This window comes from Nerophis ophidion, linkage group LG20 (assembly GCF_033978795.1).
Source record: "Nerophis ophidion isolate RoL-2023_Sa linkage group LG20, RoL_Noph_v1.0, whole genome shotgun sequence".
NCBI classification, from domain to species: Eukaryota; Metazoa; Chordata; class Actinopteri; order Syngnathiformes; family Syngnathidae; genus Nerophis; species Nerophis ophidion.
Genome location: NC_084630.1, coordinates 45,952,517 through 45,974,851, shown reverse-complemented (window position 1 = coordinate 45,974,851; position 22,335 = coordinate 45,952,517). Strand labels below are relative to the sequence as shown.

The 22,335-nt window shown below is 39.7% G+C and overlaps 1 protein-coding gene across 1 annotated transcript in view; it reads right to left on the bottom strand.

Moving 5' to 3' along the window:
- Positions 1-16,183, bottom strand: part of rnf38 (ring finger protein 38) — a 55,416-nt gene extending 39,233 nt beyond the window's left edge. Inside the window, exons 1-2 of the mRNA XM_061881379.1 lie at positions 16,026-16,183; positions 11,217-11,838 (exon numbers count right to left, since the gene is read on the bottom strand). Of these exons, the coding sequence (XP_061737363.1) occupies positions 11,217-11,757 (541 nt within the window). The 5' untranslated portion in view covers positions 11,758-11,838; positions 16,026-16,183. The remainder of the gene's footprint in view (positions 1-11,216; positions 11,839-16,025) is intronic.
- Positions 16,184-22,335: the final 6,152 nt, after the last annotated feature.

Genomic DNA, 22,335 nt, shown 5'->3' with positions numbered 1-22,335 from the left:
TCAGAAGAAAGTTTTATCCTTTTAGTGATTTGAACGATTTGTACAGCCAAAGATATGCAAGCATAGGGCATTTTTCTTCGAGAAAGGTTAAATGGCGCCTATTACCTACTTATAACAGACGCAATTGGCAAGTAGATACATTCTAAAAACATATTTCAATGCAAACTACTGTAAATTTTGTCAGATTATTGTGCAGGCGGGGGACAAAGACATTTTTTGTGACTACTTGCCTGAAGCTTTGCACTGCATTTTCCCACTGTCTCTGGCCTCCTTTCCTTGGCTTAAGTCTTTTTAGTGACCTTTGGCATCTCTGTGTCAGCCCTTCTAAAAGACCTCCCGCCCATACTAGATGAGAGTCCATACCTTGGACCTGGGACTATCGTGAGGCCACTTCTTCCCCCGCCCCCATGATGATCTGTTGCTGACCAATGAGATTCTGCTTTGTTTATTTGGAGTGATGATGGGAACCTTGGCTACTTGGTCAACCCAAGCAAAAGCGATTTTCTTTTCCAAACCAGAAAGGGTTGCCTGGGCGACAAGACAAAGGAAAGTACAAAACAAAGTACATGTTTCTAATTCTGTTACAGACAGAAAGATAGAGCGGATAGACAGAGTTGTGGAATAAAGGTAGAGAAAGTGGCACAGGGGTCTGTCCCTTTGCTGCTTCAGGCAGTCCATTAGAATGATCTTTTCATTAGACAAATGTGCAGTTGGAGGCCAGCGAAAATAGACCAGTGGGGTACAGAAAGGGTTGCTGGATCCAAAGGGGACCAAGAGATGAATGTGGCAAAAGAAAAAACATGCTGGTCCCGAGTCAGAATGACGACCTCAGGAGAACTATGTTCTTACATTTGGACCCATCAAATAACTGTTAAAAGCATCTGTCGTATATTCTGTTCGAGTGCACATTGCGTCTTATATTGGCAACAAAGAAACAAGACTGATTGTTCGTTAATCATCCGACACGGTAGGTGAAGTCATGTGAACTGATAGTGATAGATTTCACAATATACGGAAAGAGAACTGGGCCAAAAATAGTTTACAATAACTTTCAGGGGGTAGAAGAGTGGGGAAAACATTAGCTTTCATGCAACCACGCAGAAAACTAGCACTTCAAGAATGGATTTTCAAGAAATATTTCTGCTTTCTGCTCAACCTTCCACATAAGCTTGGCTCATTCTGTGGTAGTGGAGAGAAGAGTCAAAATGGGACCACCAGCCAGCTGTCACAATGCAGCAAGCAAATATTCAACTAGAATATACCCTAATACAGTGGTTTTCAACCTTTTTTCAGTGATGTACCCCCTAATCAGAGCAAAGCATTTTTGGTTGAAAACAAGAGATAAAGAAGTAAAATACAGCACTATGTCATCAGTTTCCGATTTATTAAATTGCATAAAAGTGCAAAATATTGCTCATTTGCAGTGGTCTTTCTTGAACTATTTGGAAAAATATATATAAAAATAACTAAAAACTTGTTGAAAAACAAAACAAGTGATTCAATTATAAATAAAGATTTCTACGCATAGAAGTAATCATCAACTTAAAGTGCCCTCTTTGGGGATTGTAATAGAGATCCATCTGGATTCATCAACTTTATCTAAACATTTCCTCACAAAAAAATAAATCATCAACATCAATATTTATGGAACATGACCACAAAAAATCTAGCTGTCAACACTGGATATTGCATTGTTGTATTTTTTCACAGTTTATGAACTTACATTCATATTTTGTTGAAGTATTATTCAATAAATATATTTATAAAGGATTTTTGAATTGTTGCTATTTTTAGAATATTTTTTTAAAATCTCACGTACCCCTTGGCATACCTTCAAGTACCCCCAGGGGTACGCGTACCCCCATTTGAGAACCACTGCCCTAATATGTCGATTGTAGCTGAGATAGGCGCTTGCGCCCCCCACGACCCCAAAAGGGAATAAGCGGTAGAACATGGATGGATGGATGACCTTTGACAAAAAGGAACTGCGGAATTTTCTTTAAGAATTTGTGCTGGAAAAAAAAAACATGTAAATGCTTTTGAATAATACATTTAAATGGAAAACAACACAGACACTCTCCCTTCATGGATGCGGCAGTTGTTGAGTTGTGACCCAATAAACTTGTCAGCTCAGACTTTGCACGGTAAGCTCGAAAACTGAAAAATGTGTCATCTCTTATTTTTTCGTGCAAAGTTTTCAATTCTCTCTTTTATACGCAGACATGGATGCTTTCTTCAACAAAACAGAGTCAAAAAAACTAATGAAAATTTGTTTCTCAAACAACTCTTTCGGCCACATGACTTTGATCTCTAAAACGGCACTGCCAAAACAGTATGTGGCGATGACGTAGGCGAGATACACATAACTGCTTGGAGCGGACACAGCATGTCTGCATTATGGACATATTTTGAAATATCCGATATATACTGGCGGACAGCTAGCAAAAAAAATGTGAAATGAGCAAAGAGGACAGTGGATGCTTTCAAGAAGACAAAACGCATATGTAGCAGCAGCATGAATCTCGGGGAAACCCTAACATATATGCATTTTATTCTTACTCATTATTTGTGTAATTTTTAATAAATGTCCTTGAGGTGAGGAAAAATTCTAAATAATGTCAATGTCAAAGCATGTGGATATGGAACCACCAATGTTTACAATGAAAACGAACAAAAACTAAATTATACCCAATATTTACATACAACTCCCACTAGGGCTGAACAATTATGGCCAAAACAATAATCAAGATTACTTTCATCAACACTGAAATCACAAATATTAATCAGAATTATTAACTGTTAATTAACATTCAATTACACTTTCTATTTTAGAGAAGCATACGTGAATTTGGTTTTTATTTAAAAAAGAAACTATAAAAAACCTATTCATTAATATAAAATAAAATGTACAAAAGACAAAGGGCTAATTAAAATAAATATTCCATTGCAGAATGCGATCATAAAGTGCAAACGTGAAAAACTTTGATTATGCACAAACAGCACATACAAAGGAACACATACAGTGAAGAAAATAACTATTTGAACACCCTGCTATTTTGCAAGTTCTCCCACTTAGAAATCATGGAGGGGTCTGAAATTTTCACAGTAGGTGCATGTCCACTGTATTAGAGATAACCTAAAAATAAAAATTCAGATATCACAACCTATGATTTTTTAACAATTTGTGTGATAAAGCTGAAAATAAGTATTTGAACACCAACATTAATATTTGGTAGAGTAGCCTTTGTTTGCAATTACAGAGGTTAAACGTTTCCTGTAGTTCTTCACCAGGTTTGCACAGACCGCAGGAGGGATTTTCGCCCACTCCTCCACACAGATCTTCTCTTGATCAGTCAGGTTTCTGGGCTGTTGCTGAGTAACACAGACTTTCAGCTCCCTCCAAAGATTTTCAATTGGATTTAGGTCTGGAGACTGGCTTGGCCACTCCAGAACCTTGATATGGTTCTTACAAAGCCACTTCTTGGATTTCCTGGCTGTGTGCTTTGGGTCATTGTCATGTTGGAAGATCTAGCCACGACTCATCTTCAATGATCTGACTAAGGGAAGGAGGCTTTTGGCCAAAATCTCACAATGCATGGCTGCAGTCATCCTCTCCTTAATACAGTACAGTCGTCCTGTCCCATGAGCAGAAAAACACCATCAAAGCATGATGCTACCACCCCAATGCTTCACAGTAGGGATGGTGTTCTTGGGATGGTACGCATCATTCTTATTCCTCCAAACACGCATAGTGGAATTTTGACAAAAAGGTCAATTTTGGTCTCATCTGTCCACAAAACATTCTCCCATGACTCCTCTGGATCATCCAAATGGTCTTTTGGCAAACTTAACATGTGCTGGTTTAAGCATGGGAACCTTCCGTGCCTTGCATGATTTCAAACCATGATGTCTTAGTGTATTACCAACAGTGACCATGGAAACAGTGGTCCCAGCTCTTTTCAGGGCATTGACCAAGTCCTGCCATGTAGTCCTGGGCTGATTCCTCAACTTTCTTAGCATCAGTGAGACCCCACAAGGTGATATCTTGCATGGGGCTCCACGCCGATTGAGATTGACCGTCATGTTTAGCTTCTTCCATTTTCTAATGATTGCTCCAACAGTGGACCTTTTTTCACCAAGCTGCTTGACAATTTCTCCGCAGCCCTTTCCATGCTTGTGGAGTTGTACAATTTTGTCTCTGGTGTCTTTGGACAGCTCTTTGCTCTTAGCCATGCTGAATGTTTGGGTCTTACTGATTGTATGGAGTGGACAGGTTTCTTTATGCAGCTAACGACCTCACACAGGTACATCTGATTCAGGATGATACAGTGGAGTGGAGGAGGACTTTTAAAGACGGACTAACAGGTCTTTGAGGGTCAGAATTCTAGCTGATAGACAGGTGTTCAATTACTTATTTTCAGCTGTATCACACGAATAAATTGTTAAAAAAAAATCATAGATTGTGATTTCTGGATTTTTCTTTTTAGGTTCTCTCTCATACAGTGGACATACACCTACCGTGAAAATTTCATACCCCTCCATGATTTCTAAGTGGGAGAACTTGCAAAACAGCAGGGTGTTCAAATACTTATTTTCTTCACTGTATGTTTTTGGTCAAATAAAACGTTATTACGTCCGTTATTTTGGCGTGTCTTTCAGAGGTGGATCGATACGGGGTCCCTCGGTGCACGGTTAATGTTACAATTGTCTGTGTTTTGGGCACCCCCGCTTTTGTAGCCGTTTGTCTGGGCTCTATGGTGGCAGGTGGCCATCTCTGTTAGGAACACGCTCAAACGATGGCGGTTTAAAAAAAGAGGGGAACTGTTGTTAATGCTTATTGTGTCTCCGCAAATCAATTTGTTTGGATGTGCACACCAGTGTAGCTTTGTCGTGCAACTCGTTGTGGCGTTTGTTGTTGGTTCATCCGCGCGAGTGCATTTCCGAGTTTCGGGAAACGAGCACGGGTGCCTAGACAACGGCGAGGCGTGCGGTCGTGTTTCGGGGTTAGAATGCGTGCCAGTTGTTAATCTATGGGTAACTCTAAAGGGAGGTGAGGGCATCCATCCATCGATTTTCTACCGCTTATCCCTTTTGGTGGTCGTGGGGGGTGCTGGAGCCTATCTCAGCTGCACTGATGTAATAATGGCTTTTTTTTTTTTCTTAATAACTTTGGGAGCCACTAGCTGGTCTACATTCAACCTCTGTTGTCACTAGGGATGTCATGGTATGAACATTTCTCATCATAGTTATGGTTACCTAATTTATCACGGTTATTATTATTGCGGTGTATAGAAATGTGTTAACATTTTTCAAAAAGTACATAAGCTGAAATATTTTAACCAAGTTTTATTGAAAAAAACCCTAACACATTTTAAATGATTTCCTTTAAAGAAGAAACATTGTATATAAGAACAATGTCCTTGTACCTCAAGTAAAAATTGTATGTGCATATGAAAACAACAAAAGCATTATGAAAAAAGTAATATGGCAGAAACAAAATAAAATAATTAAATAAAAAATAAATTCGGAAATTGTGCAAGATAGCACCTTATGGACAAAAGAGATGAACAAAAACAAACCTAAGAATTTTGCAAGATGGCACCTGATGGCCATAAGACGTAACTGCATGTTTTGTCCATATAAATAAAAATGTGTTCATTATATGTGAGATCTAGTCTCACACGTAGGGCTGCGAAGTTATGGCCAAATTAATCAGTGATTTTTTTAAATTAATCATCAATAGTGAAATCACGATTATTAATCAGAAATATTCCATATGTTAGGTAAAACAGTGTTGGGTTTGGGTGTGAACGTAAGGCCTAATAAGGCTAAAAACGTAATCCATATATTTAAAAGGAAATTTGTCTTTATGTTCATTAACAGTATCAACAGGTCACCCATTTCACATTACATAATGCCTTTATCGCTATGTTTATAGTTTTATAGAGAAGTATTTTTAATAGTTATGCACATTTAAATGTACATGTATTGGAATAGATTCATTAAGAGTTTGAGCAGAAATATGTTTTATAGGCATTAACTATACACAATAGAACATTAACAAAGTGCTACATCACATGAATGGTTTTCAAAGTAACTTTATGAAATGAACAAATCCACAACATGTCAAAACATAGTTTACTTTTTGATTCCTTATATAAAACACAATGCATTTTCGCTAATGAAGATAAAGTCTAATAACAAGTGTAGTTCTTTTCCAACAACACAGAGTGTTTCAGCACAAAAGTTTGGCCAAAAAAAACAAACACAAGTGATACCTCTCACATCTAATACAAAATCTTCACAGCTTGCAGTCAATTCAAAGGGATGATAAAACATTACACCTAGTACTTATGTTATGTTAACACTGATAAAGTATGCAGTTAAATTAAGGACGAGTGAGCATCCCAGTAAACAAACGAAAGACTTTGTAAACAAGTTCTGGCAACGGTCCTTAAACATCGCCTGCTGCATGTTTCTTCACTTCATTAATTCTCAGTCACAGCTGATAAGACGCCGTATACCTGGAGCGAAAATGGAACCAACATCTCCTCCATGGTATACTTTTAGCGTGGGAAAAATGCATCCATCTCCAATATTGTACATACCTGTAGTCATCTAATAGCAGCAGTGCGCTCTTGAACGCATGCCGAGACTCCAGGGAAATAAACTGAAGGGAAAGGAACTTCAACGAAACGCTTGGCTCTGTTTAGTCAGAGAGGAACTCTACAGGGCAAAGTCTGTACAATAGTTGCTTTCCGCCATGTTCGAAACGACGTTAGTGGGCATGCGCTGCTATGATTCCTTTTACAGGAAGTAAGCAGTATTGCCTAAAATGCATTAATAAATCTGTAGTTAAAAATGTAACTGGTATTACAAACTCTGTTTCCATACGAGTTGGGAAATAGTGTTAGATGTAAATATAAACGGAATACAATGATTTGCAAATCCATCCATCCATCCATCCATTTTCTACCGCTTATTCCCTTTTGGGGTCGCAGGGGGCGCTGGCGCCTATCTCAGCTACAATCGGGCGGAAGGCGGGGTACACCCTGGACAAGTCGCCACCTCATCGCAGGGCCAACACAGATAGACAGACCACATTCACACTCACATTCACACACTAGGGCCAATTTAGTGTTGCCAATCAACCTATCCCCAGGTGCATGTCTTTGACCCATATTCAATTGAATGCACTATAAAGACAAGATATTTGATGTTCAAACTCACATATTAAAATTTTTTTTGCAAATAATTAACTTAGAATTTCATGCCAGCAACAGGTGACGAAGTAGTTGGGAAAGGGAATGTTAACCACTGTGTTACATCACTTTTTCTTTTAACAACAATCAATAAACGTTTGGGAACTGAGGAAACTAATTGTTCAAGCTTTGAAAGTGGAATTCTTTCCCATTCTTGTTTTATGTGAGCTTCGGTCGTTCAACAGTCCGGGGTCACCGCTGTCGTATTTTACGCTTCATAATGCGCCTCACATTTTCGATGGGAGACAGGTCTGGACTGCAAGCGGGCCAGGAAAGTAGCGGCACTCTTTTTTTACGAAGCCACGCTGTTGTAACACGTGCTGAATGTGGCTTGGCATCGTCTTGCTGAAATAAGCAGGGGCGTCCATGAAAAAGACGCCGCTTACATGGCAGCATATGTTGTTCCAAAACCTGTATGTACCTTTCAGCATTAATGGTGCCTTCACAGATGTGTAAGTTACCCATGCCTTGGGCACTAATGCACCCCCATACCATCACAGATCCTGGCTTTTTAACTTTGCGTCGATAACAGTCTGGATGGTTCGCTTCCTCTTTGGTCCGGATGACACAATGTTGAATATTTCCAAAAACAATTTGAAATGTGGACTCGTCAGACCGCAGAATACATTTCCACTTTGCATCAGTCCATCTTAGATGATCTTTGGCCCAGAGAAGCCGACGGCTTGTTGATAAATGGCTTTCGCTTTACATAGTAGAGCTTTAACTTGCACTTACAGATGTAGCAACGAACCGTATTTAGTGACAGTGGTTTTCTGAAGTGTTTCTGAGCCCATGTGGTGATATCCTTTAGAGATTGATGTCGGTCTTTGATACAGTGCCGTCTGAGGGATCGAAAGTCATGGTCATTCAATGTTGGTTTCCGGCCAGGCCACTTACGTGGAGTGATTTCTCCAGATTCTCTGAACCTTTTGATGATATTATGGATCGTAGATGTTGGAATCTCGAAATTTCATTCAATTGCACTTTGAGAAACGTTGTTCTTAAACTGTTTGACTATTTGCTCACGCAGTTGTGGACAAAGGGGTGTACCTCGCCCCATCCTTTCTTGTGAAAGACTGAACATTTTTTGGGAAGCTGTTTTTATACCCAATCATGGCACTCACCTGTTCCCAATTAGCCTGCACACCTGTGGGATGTTCCAAATAAGTGTTTGATGAGCATTCCTCAACTTTATCAGTATTTATTGCCACCTTTCCCAACTTCTTTGTCACATGTTGCTGGCATCAAATTCTAAAGTAATGATTATTTGCAAAAAAAAAAAAGGTGTATCTGTTTGAACATCAAATATGTTGTCTTTGTAGCATATTCAACTGGATATGGGTTAACAATTATTTGCAAATAATTTTATTCCGTTTATATCTACATCCAACACAATTTCCCAACTCATATGGAAACGGGGTTTGTACTAACCGTGGGTAATTTTACTGTGGTTTATCATTATAACGTTTATTGTTACATCCCTAGTTGTCACTCACTCTTACTCATTCTAACATGAGCCCACTGTCTATCGGTCGCCCCCTGGTGGTTGGCTGACTATTGGTTGTCACCGTGCTTTGTTTGAAATGCAGCGAAGCATGTTTTTCTCAACAATAAAGTAATATGTGTAAATTTTAATTATTCAGTTCCGCATCGTATAATGCTACCAATGTTTTTTTCTGCAATAAAAAAACGTTAAAACAAAAAAAAGAACTATGATAACAAACCACACAATTGAACGGCTCGTTGCAAAGGAACTGCTCCTCAAGAGCTACCTTCAAAGAGCCATAAATCCCATCTCAGTGTACCTGACCTGACGTGTACATTGGGCAACGAGACTCACACATTCAAAACAACAATTATGTCTTCTGGTCTACTTTCAATGTTTAGTGACTGGCATTAATATGTAAATAAGAGGATATATTTTGTATATGTTTTTGGCTATGAGATGTGTGGTCAGGTAAAAAAGACTTCATATACTGTTGTACATATTCTACACAGTAGCACACAAACATCAATTACCAAATGTACCCATCCCAACTTTGTATCTTGTTGAGTTTCATTCAAATATATTCACTAAAAATATTTTCCACCACATGTGACCACACTAAACTAAAGCATCCCCCTAATCTTGGTAAACCCTTCCCTTAGTGTCCATCTTTGTGAATCTCTTGTGTTCAAGTGTTTCAAAGTTGTGTGACTCATTGCACAGCACATGCAGTACATACAGCACTAAGCCGGACACACAGGTTTTACGCCGAAAGGGAAGTACAAAACCAAACTAGAACACATAGTACAGAATGCCTAGCTAGCACAACAACATGTTGCTTATGAAAAGGCCATTAACAACTTTTTAAATTAATGTTACATCGAACTTTGTCTAGTTGTACTAGTCTTACTTGTCAGGCATTATATTTACAGTAAGTAAAAGTAAGTGCCAACAATCATCAGCTCAATAGAAGACACTACCTAAAAACAGTGTTTAGATAATAGACCTAAGCTGTTGACTGGTATATATATTTAGTTTGGCAGTTACACTTAGGGGTGCAAGTTAAAAAAAATGGATAATACATTCACATCTTATTTTAATAAAGTGCAACCAACACTTTGGGTTGGATTAACAAGAGGAAACCTTTTCTGCTCTCATTTTCAACATTTAGAGACATGTTCAATATAAGTAACCAACATTTTAACAGTATTTTTACCTGCTATTGCTGCTTTTGTTTTTTTTAACATAAAACAATACAATATCAAAAAGGTAAGTGCAACCAAAATATATTCAGGTTGAATTAACAGCAGATTTAGCGGCTACATTTCCTGTTGTTTTTTTAAATAGAAATAAAACAAATGGAAAATAAATAAATATAAAAAAATAAATGCAACCAAATCTCAGTGGTTTGACATGTATCTACTCATTTTGGTTAACAGCTAATTAACAATAGCAGATAAAAATCTCAGACAACAAATGCAAACGCCACAACACAATAACAAAGACATTACAACTATAAATGAAAACGACAATACAAAAACGAAACAGAAGTGACGGGTTTGGGCTACTCACCAACTTCCTGACAAGGAAAGTTGAAAATGGTGTAATGAGCAAAATTTGAAAAGTGAAGTTTGACAACTTTTTCAATAATAATTTATTTTTTTACTTTTTCAATAATACTAATATTCTGTGTTTACGAAGCTTGTTCATCCCCGTAACTTGTTCTGCCGTCACTTCCGTTGTGTACTATGTGGTTTAAAGTTGTGTCGTAGTTTTATATTATTGTGTTGAGGCGTTTGTATTTGTTGTGGCTTTTGCGATTGTGCTGTAGCTGAAAGTTATGTTGTAATTCATGATATTGTCGTGTAGTATTTGCATTTGCTATGATCTTTTTCAGCCACTGTAAAACTATCCATTACACTTGTTCTGCCGTCCTTATCATTAAAAGTGTTAAACTTCATATACTTTTTCTAGGATTGATAAAATCCATCGATTCTCTTTTAAAACAATGTTGGATCGATACCTATCTTTTGGAAGGCAAACTTGCCCAGCGCAGATCGTTGTAGTTGAATCTAAGGAATATAAATCGATTAATCAATCATTACACCCCTACTGGTTATGTAAAAAACACTTACTGTGGATTCAAAAACTGTGCTCAATGTGTATGTTTGACTTAAAGCTACCGTTGAGGCAGCTATGCAGAGTGGTTCAATAGGATTCAGGCGGTCAGAGTCCATACTATACAGAGTGATATGGTTTGTGTGCCTTTAGAATTGAATACGATGATCATTGTGGAAAAACATTACCTCACTATATTTAAATTAAGTTATAACAGGCATACTTTGCTAAGTCAACACACAGGTCATCTTAAACTAAAGTACCTGATCTAGGACGACCTGCAGTATGAGCAGAAGTGTTTAGTGAAACATTTTGCTTCCAAACCTTGATGGACATATTAAACCATTTACCTTCAGCCGGGATGCGGTGAGCTCCAGGGAATGAGGGAAGTCTCTGGAAGCCAGGAGAGGCGTTACTTCCCGGGGCTCGCTGCTGGTTCTCTGCGTGGATGCTGTGAGCCCCAAGCAGAGCGCAACCACCGGCAACGTGCGACTGCTGGTTAGTTCCTATGACTCCACTGCCAGTAATTCCATTGCCACCATTATACTGCTGGTAATATCCAGATCGAGAACGCGACCGAGTCCTGGGGGGCTCCATTGCCATTTGGTGGCCGTGGAGTGAGTGGAAAAGAAAAGAGGAGGATGCAGCTGGAGACTGCGGCGGAGAGCTGTTGGCGGGTGCAGGCTGTAGGCTCCGAATGCTACTATAACTATAGCCCCCGACTCCTCTGCCCCCCTCTGCGCCCCCGTACTCTGTCCGCTCCGCCGAGTCCGCCGCCCCCGCCTCGTCGAATAAATCAGCCCCTTTAGAGACCGGCTCCGGGGTGGAGGGCAGTTGGGGGTAAACTCTGGGCTCTTGAGTCGTCGGCTGTCCAGTGGCTGCGATTGGCATTTCCTTTCTGGGGATTTCCTCGGTTTCCTCTCTTTTTTTTGGGTTTGACTGCTTCGCACTCACAGAGGACGCTTGTAGGCACTGTTTAAGATATTTAAAAAAATACATCTTAGTAAAGCGGCAGCACACCGTTCAAAGACCAAGTATTACATAGAGCTGTCTAAAACTTCATTCCACCAGGAGCTATGTTCTGAAATATCAAATAATGGTGGTGTACCACTTAAATAGTATGTATTAAATAGTGGACAAAGCTTTGCGTTATTAATTATCAGTATTTTCTCTCTACATTATGCCTACTTTCCTCTGTCGTCCACCATATTGTTTTTTTGTTTGATTGCATTTTTGCAATTATACGGGCCAATAAAAAAACTAAGTGTGTTGCAAACGGCCCCCGGGTTACACTTTGGCCATCCTGGACTATAGCGTTCAGGTTGGTTTCAGCATCTAAAACAACGCAATTAGATTTTCCGGGCACAGTTCATAGACAACATATCCTGAAGGAGTTTACAAAGGTTGAGCTAAGGAAAATAAGGACAAGATATATTGCATACCCAATTCTGCCCAAAATTAAAGAAATACAATTTAAAATGATTAATTAAATATACCCTTTAAAGGATTTTTTTTTATTTAACATGGAGGTTGATGGCTGTTATATCTGCGGAGCTGTCGAGGATGTCAATCATCTCTTTGTGGAATGTGAGAGTGTACCTGTGTTTTGGGAGGAGATCAGAGATTGGCTGAGGGACAGGGGTGTGGAGATGTACCCATTTTCTAGAAGAGATCAAATTTGTTTTTGTATTTTTTTTTTGGGGGGGGGTACAAAAAAGTATCTGTTTTCTCAGTAGCTGTATTATGATTTCCCTATCAAATGAATAAATAGATATTTTTTTAAAAATGAACATTAAATGTTTATGTTTTTAATAAACAACTGTAACATAGAAATGTTTGTCAACATTATTATTCTGCAGGCAAAAAAATATATACATAAATGTAGATTTATGAAAGTAAAACCTACATGTTCAAATTGGCTTAATGATCTGGGGATTTCATCCAGGTCGTGGAACTGTGGACCAGCTCTACATATACTCTCGGCAGGGTCAGTGAGGGTGCATGGGAGTTTGCCTAACTAGTCTACATGTGCTTTGTGGACTTGGAGAAGGCATTCGACCGTGTCCCTCGGGAAGTCCTGTGGGGAGGGCTGAGAGAGTATGGGGTATCGGACTGTCCACTCCCTGTATGATCAGTGTCAGAGCTTGGTCAGCATTGCCGGCAGTAAGTCGGACACGTTTCCAGTGAGGGTTGGACTCCGCCAAGGCTGTCCTTTGTCACCGATTCTGTTTATAACTTTTATGGACAGAATTTCTAGGCGCAGTCAAGGCGTTGAGGGGTTCCGGTTTGGTGACCGCAGGATTAGGTCTCTGCTTTTTGCAGATGATGTGGTCCTGATGGCTTCATCTGGCCGGGATCTTCAGCTTTCACTGGATCGGTTCGCAGCCGAGTGTGAAGCGACTGGGATAAGAATCAGCACCTCCAAGTCCGAGTCCATGGTTCTCGCCCGGAAAAGGGTGGAGTGCCATCTCCGGGTTGGGGAAGAGACCCTGCCCCAAGTGGAGGAGTTCAAGTACCTCGGAGTCTTGTTCACGAGTGAGGGAAGACTGGATTGCATGATCGACAGGCGGATCGGTGCGGCGACTTCAGTAATGCGGACGCTGTATCGATCCGTTGTGGTGAAGAAGGAGCTGAGCCAGAAGGCAAAGCTCTCAATTTACCGGTCGATCTACGTTCCCATCCTCACCTATGGTCATGAGGTTTGGGTCATGACCGAAAGGACAACATCACGGGTACAAGCGGCCCAAATGAGTTTCCTCCGCTGGGTGGCCGGGCTCTCCCTTAGAGATAGGGTGAGAAGCTCTGCCATTCGGGAGGAGCTCAAAGTAAAGCCGCTGCTCCTCCACATCGAGAGGAGCCAGATGAGGTGGTTCGGGAATCTGGTCAGGATGCCACCCGAACGCCTCCCTAGGGAGGTGTTTAGGGCACGTCCAAAAGGTAGGAGGCCACGGGGAGGACCCAAGACACGTTGGGAAGACTGTCTCCCGGCTGGCCTGGGAGCGCCTCAGGATCCCCCGGGAAGAGCTGGACAGAGTGGCTGGGGAAAGGGAAGTCTGGGCTTCTCTGCTTAGGCTGCTGCCCCCGCGACCCGACCTCGGATAAGCGGAAGAAGATGGATGGATCTGGTGATAGGTTGTTTGGCAACACTGTTTGGCAACACTAAATTGGCCCTATTGTGTGAATATTGTCTGTCTATCTGTGTTGGCCCTGCGATGAGGGGCGACTTGTCCAGGGTGTACACCGCCTTCTGCCCGATTGTAGCTGATATAGGCTCCAGCACTCCCCAAGCGGTAGAAAATGGATGGGTGGATTTACAATTATCAATAAAATCTTGGAGGATGATTAAGAGTACAAAAGCCCTTAAAATGTATATCTTTGTTACAAACATTTAAAGTGATTTTTTTTTCATATTTTTGATTATTATTATTTAATAATCTCTGTATTTGCTTTTGTTTACTTTCCTTGACATGTTTCGCTGATGTTGAAAGTGCCTTGACTTTTGTGTGCATTATAAATGTATGTTTGTAGATCAATAAAAAAAAGAAAAGTAATAAATAAGTTTTAAAAAAGCAACGCAATTCTATAATTGTTTAACCCGACACCTCACGTAAAAAACTTTGAAAATGATGTAAAAAAAACAGCAACTTTAAACAAGACATATATCTTTGTTGAAAACATATCTTTGTTAAAAACATTTAAAGTGATTTTTTAAAATATTTTTCATTATTATCATTATTTAATATTCTCTGTATTTGCTTTTGTTTTCTTTCCTTGACATGTTCCGCTGATTTTGAAAGTGCCTTGACTTTTGTGTGCATTATAAATGTATGTTTGGAGTTCAATAAAAAAACTAATAAATAAATAAATAATAATTTTAAAAAACTACGCAATTCTATCATTATTTAACCCAGTGGTTCTCAAATAGGGGTACCCGTACCCCTGGGGGTACTTGAAGGTATGCCAAGGGGTACGTGAGATTTTTCAAAAATATTTTAAAAACAGCAACAATTCAAAAATCCTTTCGAAATATATTTAATAATACTTCTACTAAATATGAATGTAAGTTCATAAACTGTGAAAAGAAATGCAACAATGCAATATTCAGTGTTGACAGCTAGATTTTTTGTGGACATGTTCCATAAATATTGATGTTAAAGATTTCTTTTTTTGTGAATAAATGTTTAGAATTAAGTTGATGAATCCAGATGGATCTCTATTACAATCCCCAAAGAGGGCACTTTAAGTTGATGATTACTTCTATGTGTAAACATCTTTATTTATAATTGGATCACTTTTTTATTTTTCAACACGTTTTTAATTATTTTTATATCTTTTTTTCCAAATAGTTCAAGAAAGACCACTACAAATGAGCAATATTTTGCACTGTTATACAATTTAATCAATCAGAAACTGATGACATAGTGCTGTATTTTACTTCTTTATCTCTTTTTTTCAACCATAAATGCTTTGCTCTGATTAGGGGGTACTTGAATTAAAAAAATGTTCACAGGGGGTACATCAGTGAAAAAAGGTTAAGAACCACTGGTTTAACCCGCCACCTCACGTAAAATACGTAAAAAACGACGTAAGAAAACATCAACTTTAAACAAGTCTGACTACTCGCTATTTCTCACACGGCTAATGTATGCTAACGTGAGTGCGCGGCACGTATTGTGCGCTGAAGCCCTTTCCATCCAACCCACGGGGAAACACGCACACTTTCCACAGCCCGGTTAATAAGCGAGTTTACTTTAGAACAACTTTGGCCACTTTGGCGTGGATTTAAACTTATTTGACCCGCCTGCGTAATTTCTCTCGCTAGCTAAAAAAAAGAAGCTATAGCGACTCCCCTCCTCCTCCTCCTCTTCCTTCTCCTACACACACAAGAGGAGAACCTCCAGTGACTGACTACCCACGCCTACAAATACCTTCAAAAAGCGTCGTTATGCGTGGAAAAAGACGAAACAATTGCGGGAATAAAAACTTTATCGTCTTTATCATGTTTCTTAGCGGAGGCGAAAAACAGAAAAGCGCACACACTGAGGGTGGAATAAAATGTTTTAAAAAAAGTAACAAACCCACAATTACTAATACAGAACACATGGCAATAATGGGATATATTTAAAGGTGTAATATTGTTTATAAAATGTTTATCTTACCGGTAACGTGAGCTGACGTCGCTCCCAATCTGTCGATACTAGAGCATGTGTGTGTGAGCTCTCAGTGTCAGACCTTCGACGCTCAACTTGGATTTTCAACCAGGCGAGAGCAATCGATCCCCCGATTCGTCCAGCACCCACTCAACATTTCCCGTTATGTACTTCCTTGTGAAAGAACACAAAAGCTAAAAGGTAATTGTGTTTGCTATATTATCTCCTGTCTTTTAAAAAAATGAACGTAAAAAGCCACATTAACCGGTATTTAGATCTGGGTTCCATTGGGATGGCTGTTAAATCAGGAGCTGGATGGAAAAGAGGCAGGCTGCAAGGGGGGTTTAAATTATTTATTTACAAATACCAAGCGACCTACTCATTGCAGCTGTTTCATCCGCTGCTGAAAGTTGAATGTATTTATAAAAGTTTCTTGCTGGTTTCTAAGGATAAACACAGTTACAACGTGATAGTCCAAATGGATGTCAAAGGCCTACTGAAAGCCAGTACTTCCCACCACGCAGTCTGATAGTTTATATATCAATGATGAAATATTAACATTGCAACACATGACAATACGGCCGCTTTAGTTTACTAAACTACAATTTTAAATTTCCCCGGAGTTTCGTCTTCGAAACGTCGTGTAATGATGACGTGTACGCAAGACGTCACGCGTTTTGAGGAAGTATGAGCGCTGCACACACACACAGCTAAAAGTCGTCTGTTTTAACGGCATAATTATACAGTTTTTTTGGACATCTGTGTTGCTGAATCTTTTGCAATTTGGTCAATTAATATTGGAGAAGTCACAGTAGAAAGATGGAGTTGGGAAGCTTTAGCCTTTAGCCACACAAACACACGGTGATTCCTTGTTTAAAATTCCTGGAGGTGAAACTTTCCTATGGATCAGAGCGGTCAAGCCAACATGAAGCCCGACCATATGTCAACCAGCAGGTTTCGGTGAGAAAATTGTGGTTAAAAAGTCAGTTCTTACTGGAGAAAAGCTGATCTTGTGCCGTCCATAAAGCTGCCGTCGACTCCCCTGAGACACTGCGCGTCGAGACACTCATGGACACACCTTTCCAACTATCACGTAATATTAAACTCACTAAAACACTAGCAACACAATAGAAAGATAAGGGATTTCCCAGAATTAACCTAGTAAATGTGTTTAAAAACATCGTAATCCGTCCCAATGCAATCGCGTTTTTTTTTTTAAACTTTTTTTTTTTTCTAGTCCGTCGCTATCAATATCCTCAAACACGAATCTTTCATCCTCACTCAAATTAATGGGAAAATTGTCGTTTTCTCGGTCCGAATAGCACTTTTTGTTGGAGGCTCCCATTATAAACAATGTGAGGACGTGAGGAGCCCCCACACTTGTGACGTCATCGTCTGCGACTTCCGGTACAGGCAGGGCTTTTCTCTTAGCATCGAAAGTTGCGAACTTTATCGTGGATGTTCTCTACTAAATCCTTTCAGCAAAAATATGGCAATATCGCAAAATGATGAAGTATGACACATAGAATGGACCTGCTATCCCCGTTTAAGTAAGACAATCTCATTTCAGTAGGACTTTAAATGTTGTCAAGTCAAATTGTTGTAATGTTATCCCGATATCAATATTTTGGTACCGGTACCCAAATTAGGGATTCACGGTGGAACAGTGGTTAGTGCGTCTGCCTCACAATATGAAGGTCCTGAGTAGACCCGGGTTCAAACCCGGGCTCTGGACTTTTTTGTGTGGAGTTTGCATGTTCGCTTGTCCAGGGTGTACTTCGCCTTCCGCCCGATTGTAGCTGAGATAGGCACCAGCGCCCCCCGTGACCCCAAAGGGAATAAGCGGTAGAAGATGGATGGATGGGATGGAGTTTGCATGTTCTCCCCGTGAATGCGTGGGTTCCCTCCGGGTACTCCGGCTTCCTCCCACCTCCAAAGACATGCACCTGGGGATAGGCCCCTCCCACCTCCAAAGACATGCACCTGGGGATAGGCCCCTCCCACCTCCAAAGACATGCACCTGGGGATAGGTTGATTGGCAACACTAAATGGGCCCTAGTGTGTGAATGTTGTCTGTCTATCTGTGTTGGCCCTGCGATGAGGTGGCGACTTGTCCAGGGTGTACGCTGCCTTCCGCCCGGTTGTATCTGATAAGCACCAGCGACCCCAAAGGGAATAAGCGGTAGAAAATGGATGGATGGATGGGCACCCAAATTATTTAGATACTTTTCTGTACTTTTCTAAATAAAGGGGACCACAAAATATTCTACCAAAAAAGCTTACGGTGCATTAAACATATGTTTCTTATTGTAAGTTTGTATTTAAATAAAAATAGTGAACATACAAACTTGTCTTTTATTAAGTAATCAAACAAAGGCTCCTAATTTAGTTGCTGGAGTAACATATTGTCATTTTCCATTCTATTATCTTGTCAAAGTTATTAAGGACAAGTGGTAGAAAATGAATTCTTAATCTACTTGTATATTTACTGTTAATATCTGCTTATACTTTGTCTTTTAAGATGTTCTCTACACTTCTGTTCAAATGTAATAATCACTTCTTCTGTTGTTTGATACTTTACTGTAGTTTTGGATGATACCAAAAATTTGGGTATCAATCCGATACCAAGTCGTTACAGGATCATACATCGGTCATATTCAAAGTCCTCATGTGGGACATGTCAGGGACATATTTCCTGAGTTTATAAACATAATATACATTTTTAAAAAATGAAAAAAGATGCTGTGATGCCAAAAAATATCGACGTAATCGTAGTAGTATCGACTAGATACGCTACTGTACTTGGTATCATCGCAGTGGATGGTAGGTGTAGATCCACCAATGGCGTTTGTTTATATTTTGACTCTGGTGAGCTAAGGTGTGTAGTGAGGGATGTTTAGCTATTCCTCGTCCTGCAGGGATGATACTTGTTAGAAACTTATATTTGTCGCCATTGAGGCCAGGATTAGTGATTTAGAAGTAGCTAAAACACTCCCGACGGCGGATGGACGTTAGCCGCTAGCTAGCTAGCCATTTCTTAAAGCACCTCTTCCTGAGGGCGTTTCAGTGTTATAACTTCACCTTTATCTATAGTTTTTAAGCCAACATGCGTCCGTTCTCCCTTCTCTGTCTACACACTGTGTCTGCTTGTAAGTACTCCATGATTGTGCACTGCCGAACATGCTCGTAAACCAGCAATGACACGACGTGACGACGACAGGGGAGTGGAGGTGCAGACCGGTACTTTTCAGATGTGGTATAGTGCCGAATATGATTCATTAGTATCGTGGTACTATACTAAAACCGGTATACCATACAGCCCTACTTTGTTGTTGCATTTCATTGATGAATATTCTGAACATTACCATACATTTTAATTTCACATTAAAACAATCACAAATGTCACCAAGGGTGAATCAATCCAAAAATCACCAAAGTATAACGTGTATATTTTCTTTGTTTATTTAAAAAAAAAAACATAGGTATTTTATGTTGTATTGTTCATATTGTTACATTGTTGATTTTATTGTATTTATATTTTGTTAGATCATTTATACCAGAGGAGTTGAACTCATTTTAGCTCAGGGGCCGCATGGAGGAAAATCTATGCACACGCGGGCCTGACTATTACAATCCATCCATCCATTCATCCATTTTCTACCGCTTGTCCCTTACAGGGTCATGGGGGGTGCTGGAGCCTATCCCAGTTGCACACGGGCCGAAGGAGGGGTACACCCTGGACAAGTTGCATCACAGGGCCAACACAGATAAATAGACAACACTCACATTCACACACTAGGGACCATTTAGTGTTGCCAATCAACCTATCCCCAGGTGCATGTCTTTGGAGGTGGGAGGAAGCCGGAGTACCCGGAGGGAACCCACGCAGTCACGGGGAGAACATGCAAACTCCACACAGAAAGATCCTAAGCCCGGGATTGAACTCAGGACTACTCAGGACCTTCGTATTGTGAGGCAGACGCACTCACCCCTATTTCACCGTGCTGCCCACTATTAAAATCATGGCATTAAAACTTTAAAAAATAAGGACAACTTTTGATTGTTTTCTTGATCTTACCTTGTACAAAAATAGAACAAACACATTTGGAAAATATTACAATAAAAATATAGAAAAAATACCGGCAGTGGTAAAGTTTAGATCCATGAAGGAAAGAATGGGTTGTACTTGTATAGCGTTTTTCTACCTTCAAGGTACTCAAAGCGCTTTGACACTACTTCCACATTCACACACACATTCACACACTGATGGAGGGAGCTGCCATGCAAGGCGCTAACCAGCACCCATCAGGAGCAAGGGTGAAGTGTCTTGCTCAGGACACAACGGACGTGACGAGGTTGGTACTATGTGGGGATTGAACCAGGGACCCTCAGGTTGCGCACGGCCACTCTTCCACTGCGCCACGCCGCCCGATTGTAGCTGAGATAGGCGCCAGCGCCCCCCGCGTCCCCAAAAGGGAATAAGCGGTAGAAAATGGATGGATGGATGTACATATTGTTACATTGTTGATTTTAGAAAGTGAATGAATTTTTATAACTGAATACATTGACATATGCATAAGAATGTGTTTTCTTTAGTATTATTTTTTAAAATGAATTAAGTAACATTTATCAATCAATCAATGTTTACTTATATAGCCCTAAATCACTAGTGTCTCAAAGGGCTGCACAAACCTTTTTCTAAAACACAACATAGAATATGAGATACACCAGGATAATGCATACATTTAGCATTTGTTTTCAAAACACTTACAAAAAAGTGGGTCCCCAAAAATTTACAGTGGGACCCCATTTTTATGACTTGATGGGGTCCCTGAGACCTCATTTTGAAAATTCAACGTTGATGGAGTATTGGTGCGTGCAAAACAGCAGCAGGCGGCTGTAGCCTGCAGAACGGTTGTAATACTAATCAAATATCATCCCAGGGGCCATAGATAATGAATTCGTGGGCCATATCCGGCCAGCGGGCCCTGACTTTGACACCCCTGATTTACACATTCAGGGAATACGTTCTTGGACATATGAAGGCTTTAGGGGGGAAAGCCAATATACCGTATTTCCTTGAATTGCCTCCGGGCCGCTAATTAATTTAAAACCTCTTTTCACTCCTGTGCTTACCAAATGCATGTGGTAAAAGTAAGCATGCACTAATTATTTAAACATCTTCTCACTGGCATTTACCAAAGGCATGCAGTAAAAATTTGAGTGTGATGTAAGCTTGGACCTTAAATCCTACTGAATAGCTCTTAATCTTCTTCCCTTTATGCGATTTCAAATTACCGGAATTGAAATCAGCTTCCTCCATTTTGAAAATGATGACAGGGGAAGTGTCACTCGTGACGTCACAAGTATGACCAGGCGGTAATACTAAGCATGCGCTAATTATTTCGCGAAGCGAGTTCGACCCGGCAGTAATTCAAGACAGGCGCACACTTTATGCCCTGCGGCAATTCAAGGAAATACGGTACATACGCTGGTAGGATGTTTAGTTTTTGTTAATGTTGACTGCGTCCTGTTCAAACAATTGTACGTAGTAAAATGTATTAGGGTTATAATTATATTATTTGTTGATATTGATACACTGTTGTATTACAGTGGTGTCCAATCAATTCTCATTACAGTTACAAATGGCCGCTTGTAACTGCGAACCATATATAACAAAGCCATGTACATGATATTAAATGATTGATTATTATAATTTTTTTACCAAGAAACTGATGAAAAATTTGCATTGGCCTCACAAGTCCAGGTGACAAGAATATATTAAAGTTGGACTATCGTGGTGTTCATTTAAAAAAAATGACCAAAAAAAGGATTTGTTGCATCAAATAATGAAGAAAAAAAATTCTGTCAAAATTAAAATATATTTACAAATAAATATGATTATTATTTTCAAACCACATAAAATGATCGGCCTTAAGTTTGAAACCTGTATTTTTATAATATCGTATTTATACAGCGTTTAATTTTTGGCAAATATCTATATTCATAGATAAAAACATTCTCCAGTGTTTTGATTTGATTAAAACCTTGAACAACAAAATAAAGGGAAAAATGTCAATTATATTAAACATCTAAAAGGGACAAGCGATAGAAAATGGATGGATGGGTGGATTTTAGAGTAAAGAGTACCAGTATCACTATTGGTATCGCCGACAATGCCCCTTTATTTATGTAGTATTTCCAGTCTCTCCTCCCCAATCTGTCAACCATAACACAAAGTGGTGATGTAGGCGGTTTTTTTTCCATTCAATCATATGTAATTGTTGTTGGTTCAACGTTGGCTCCACGTTATTGAGAA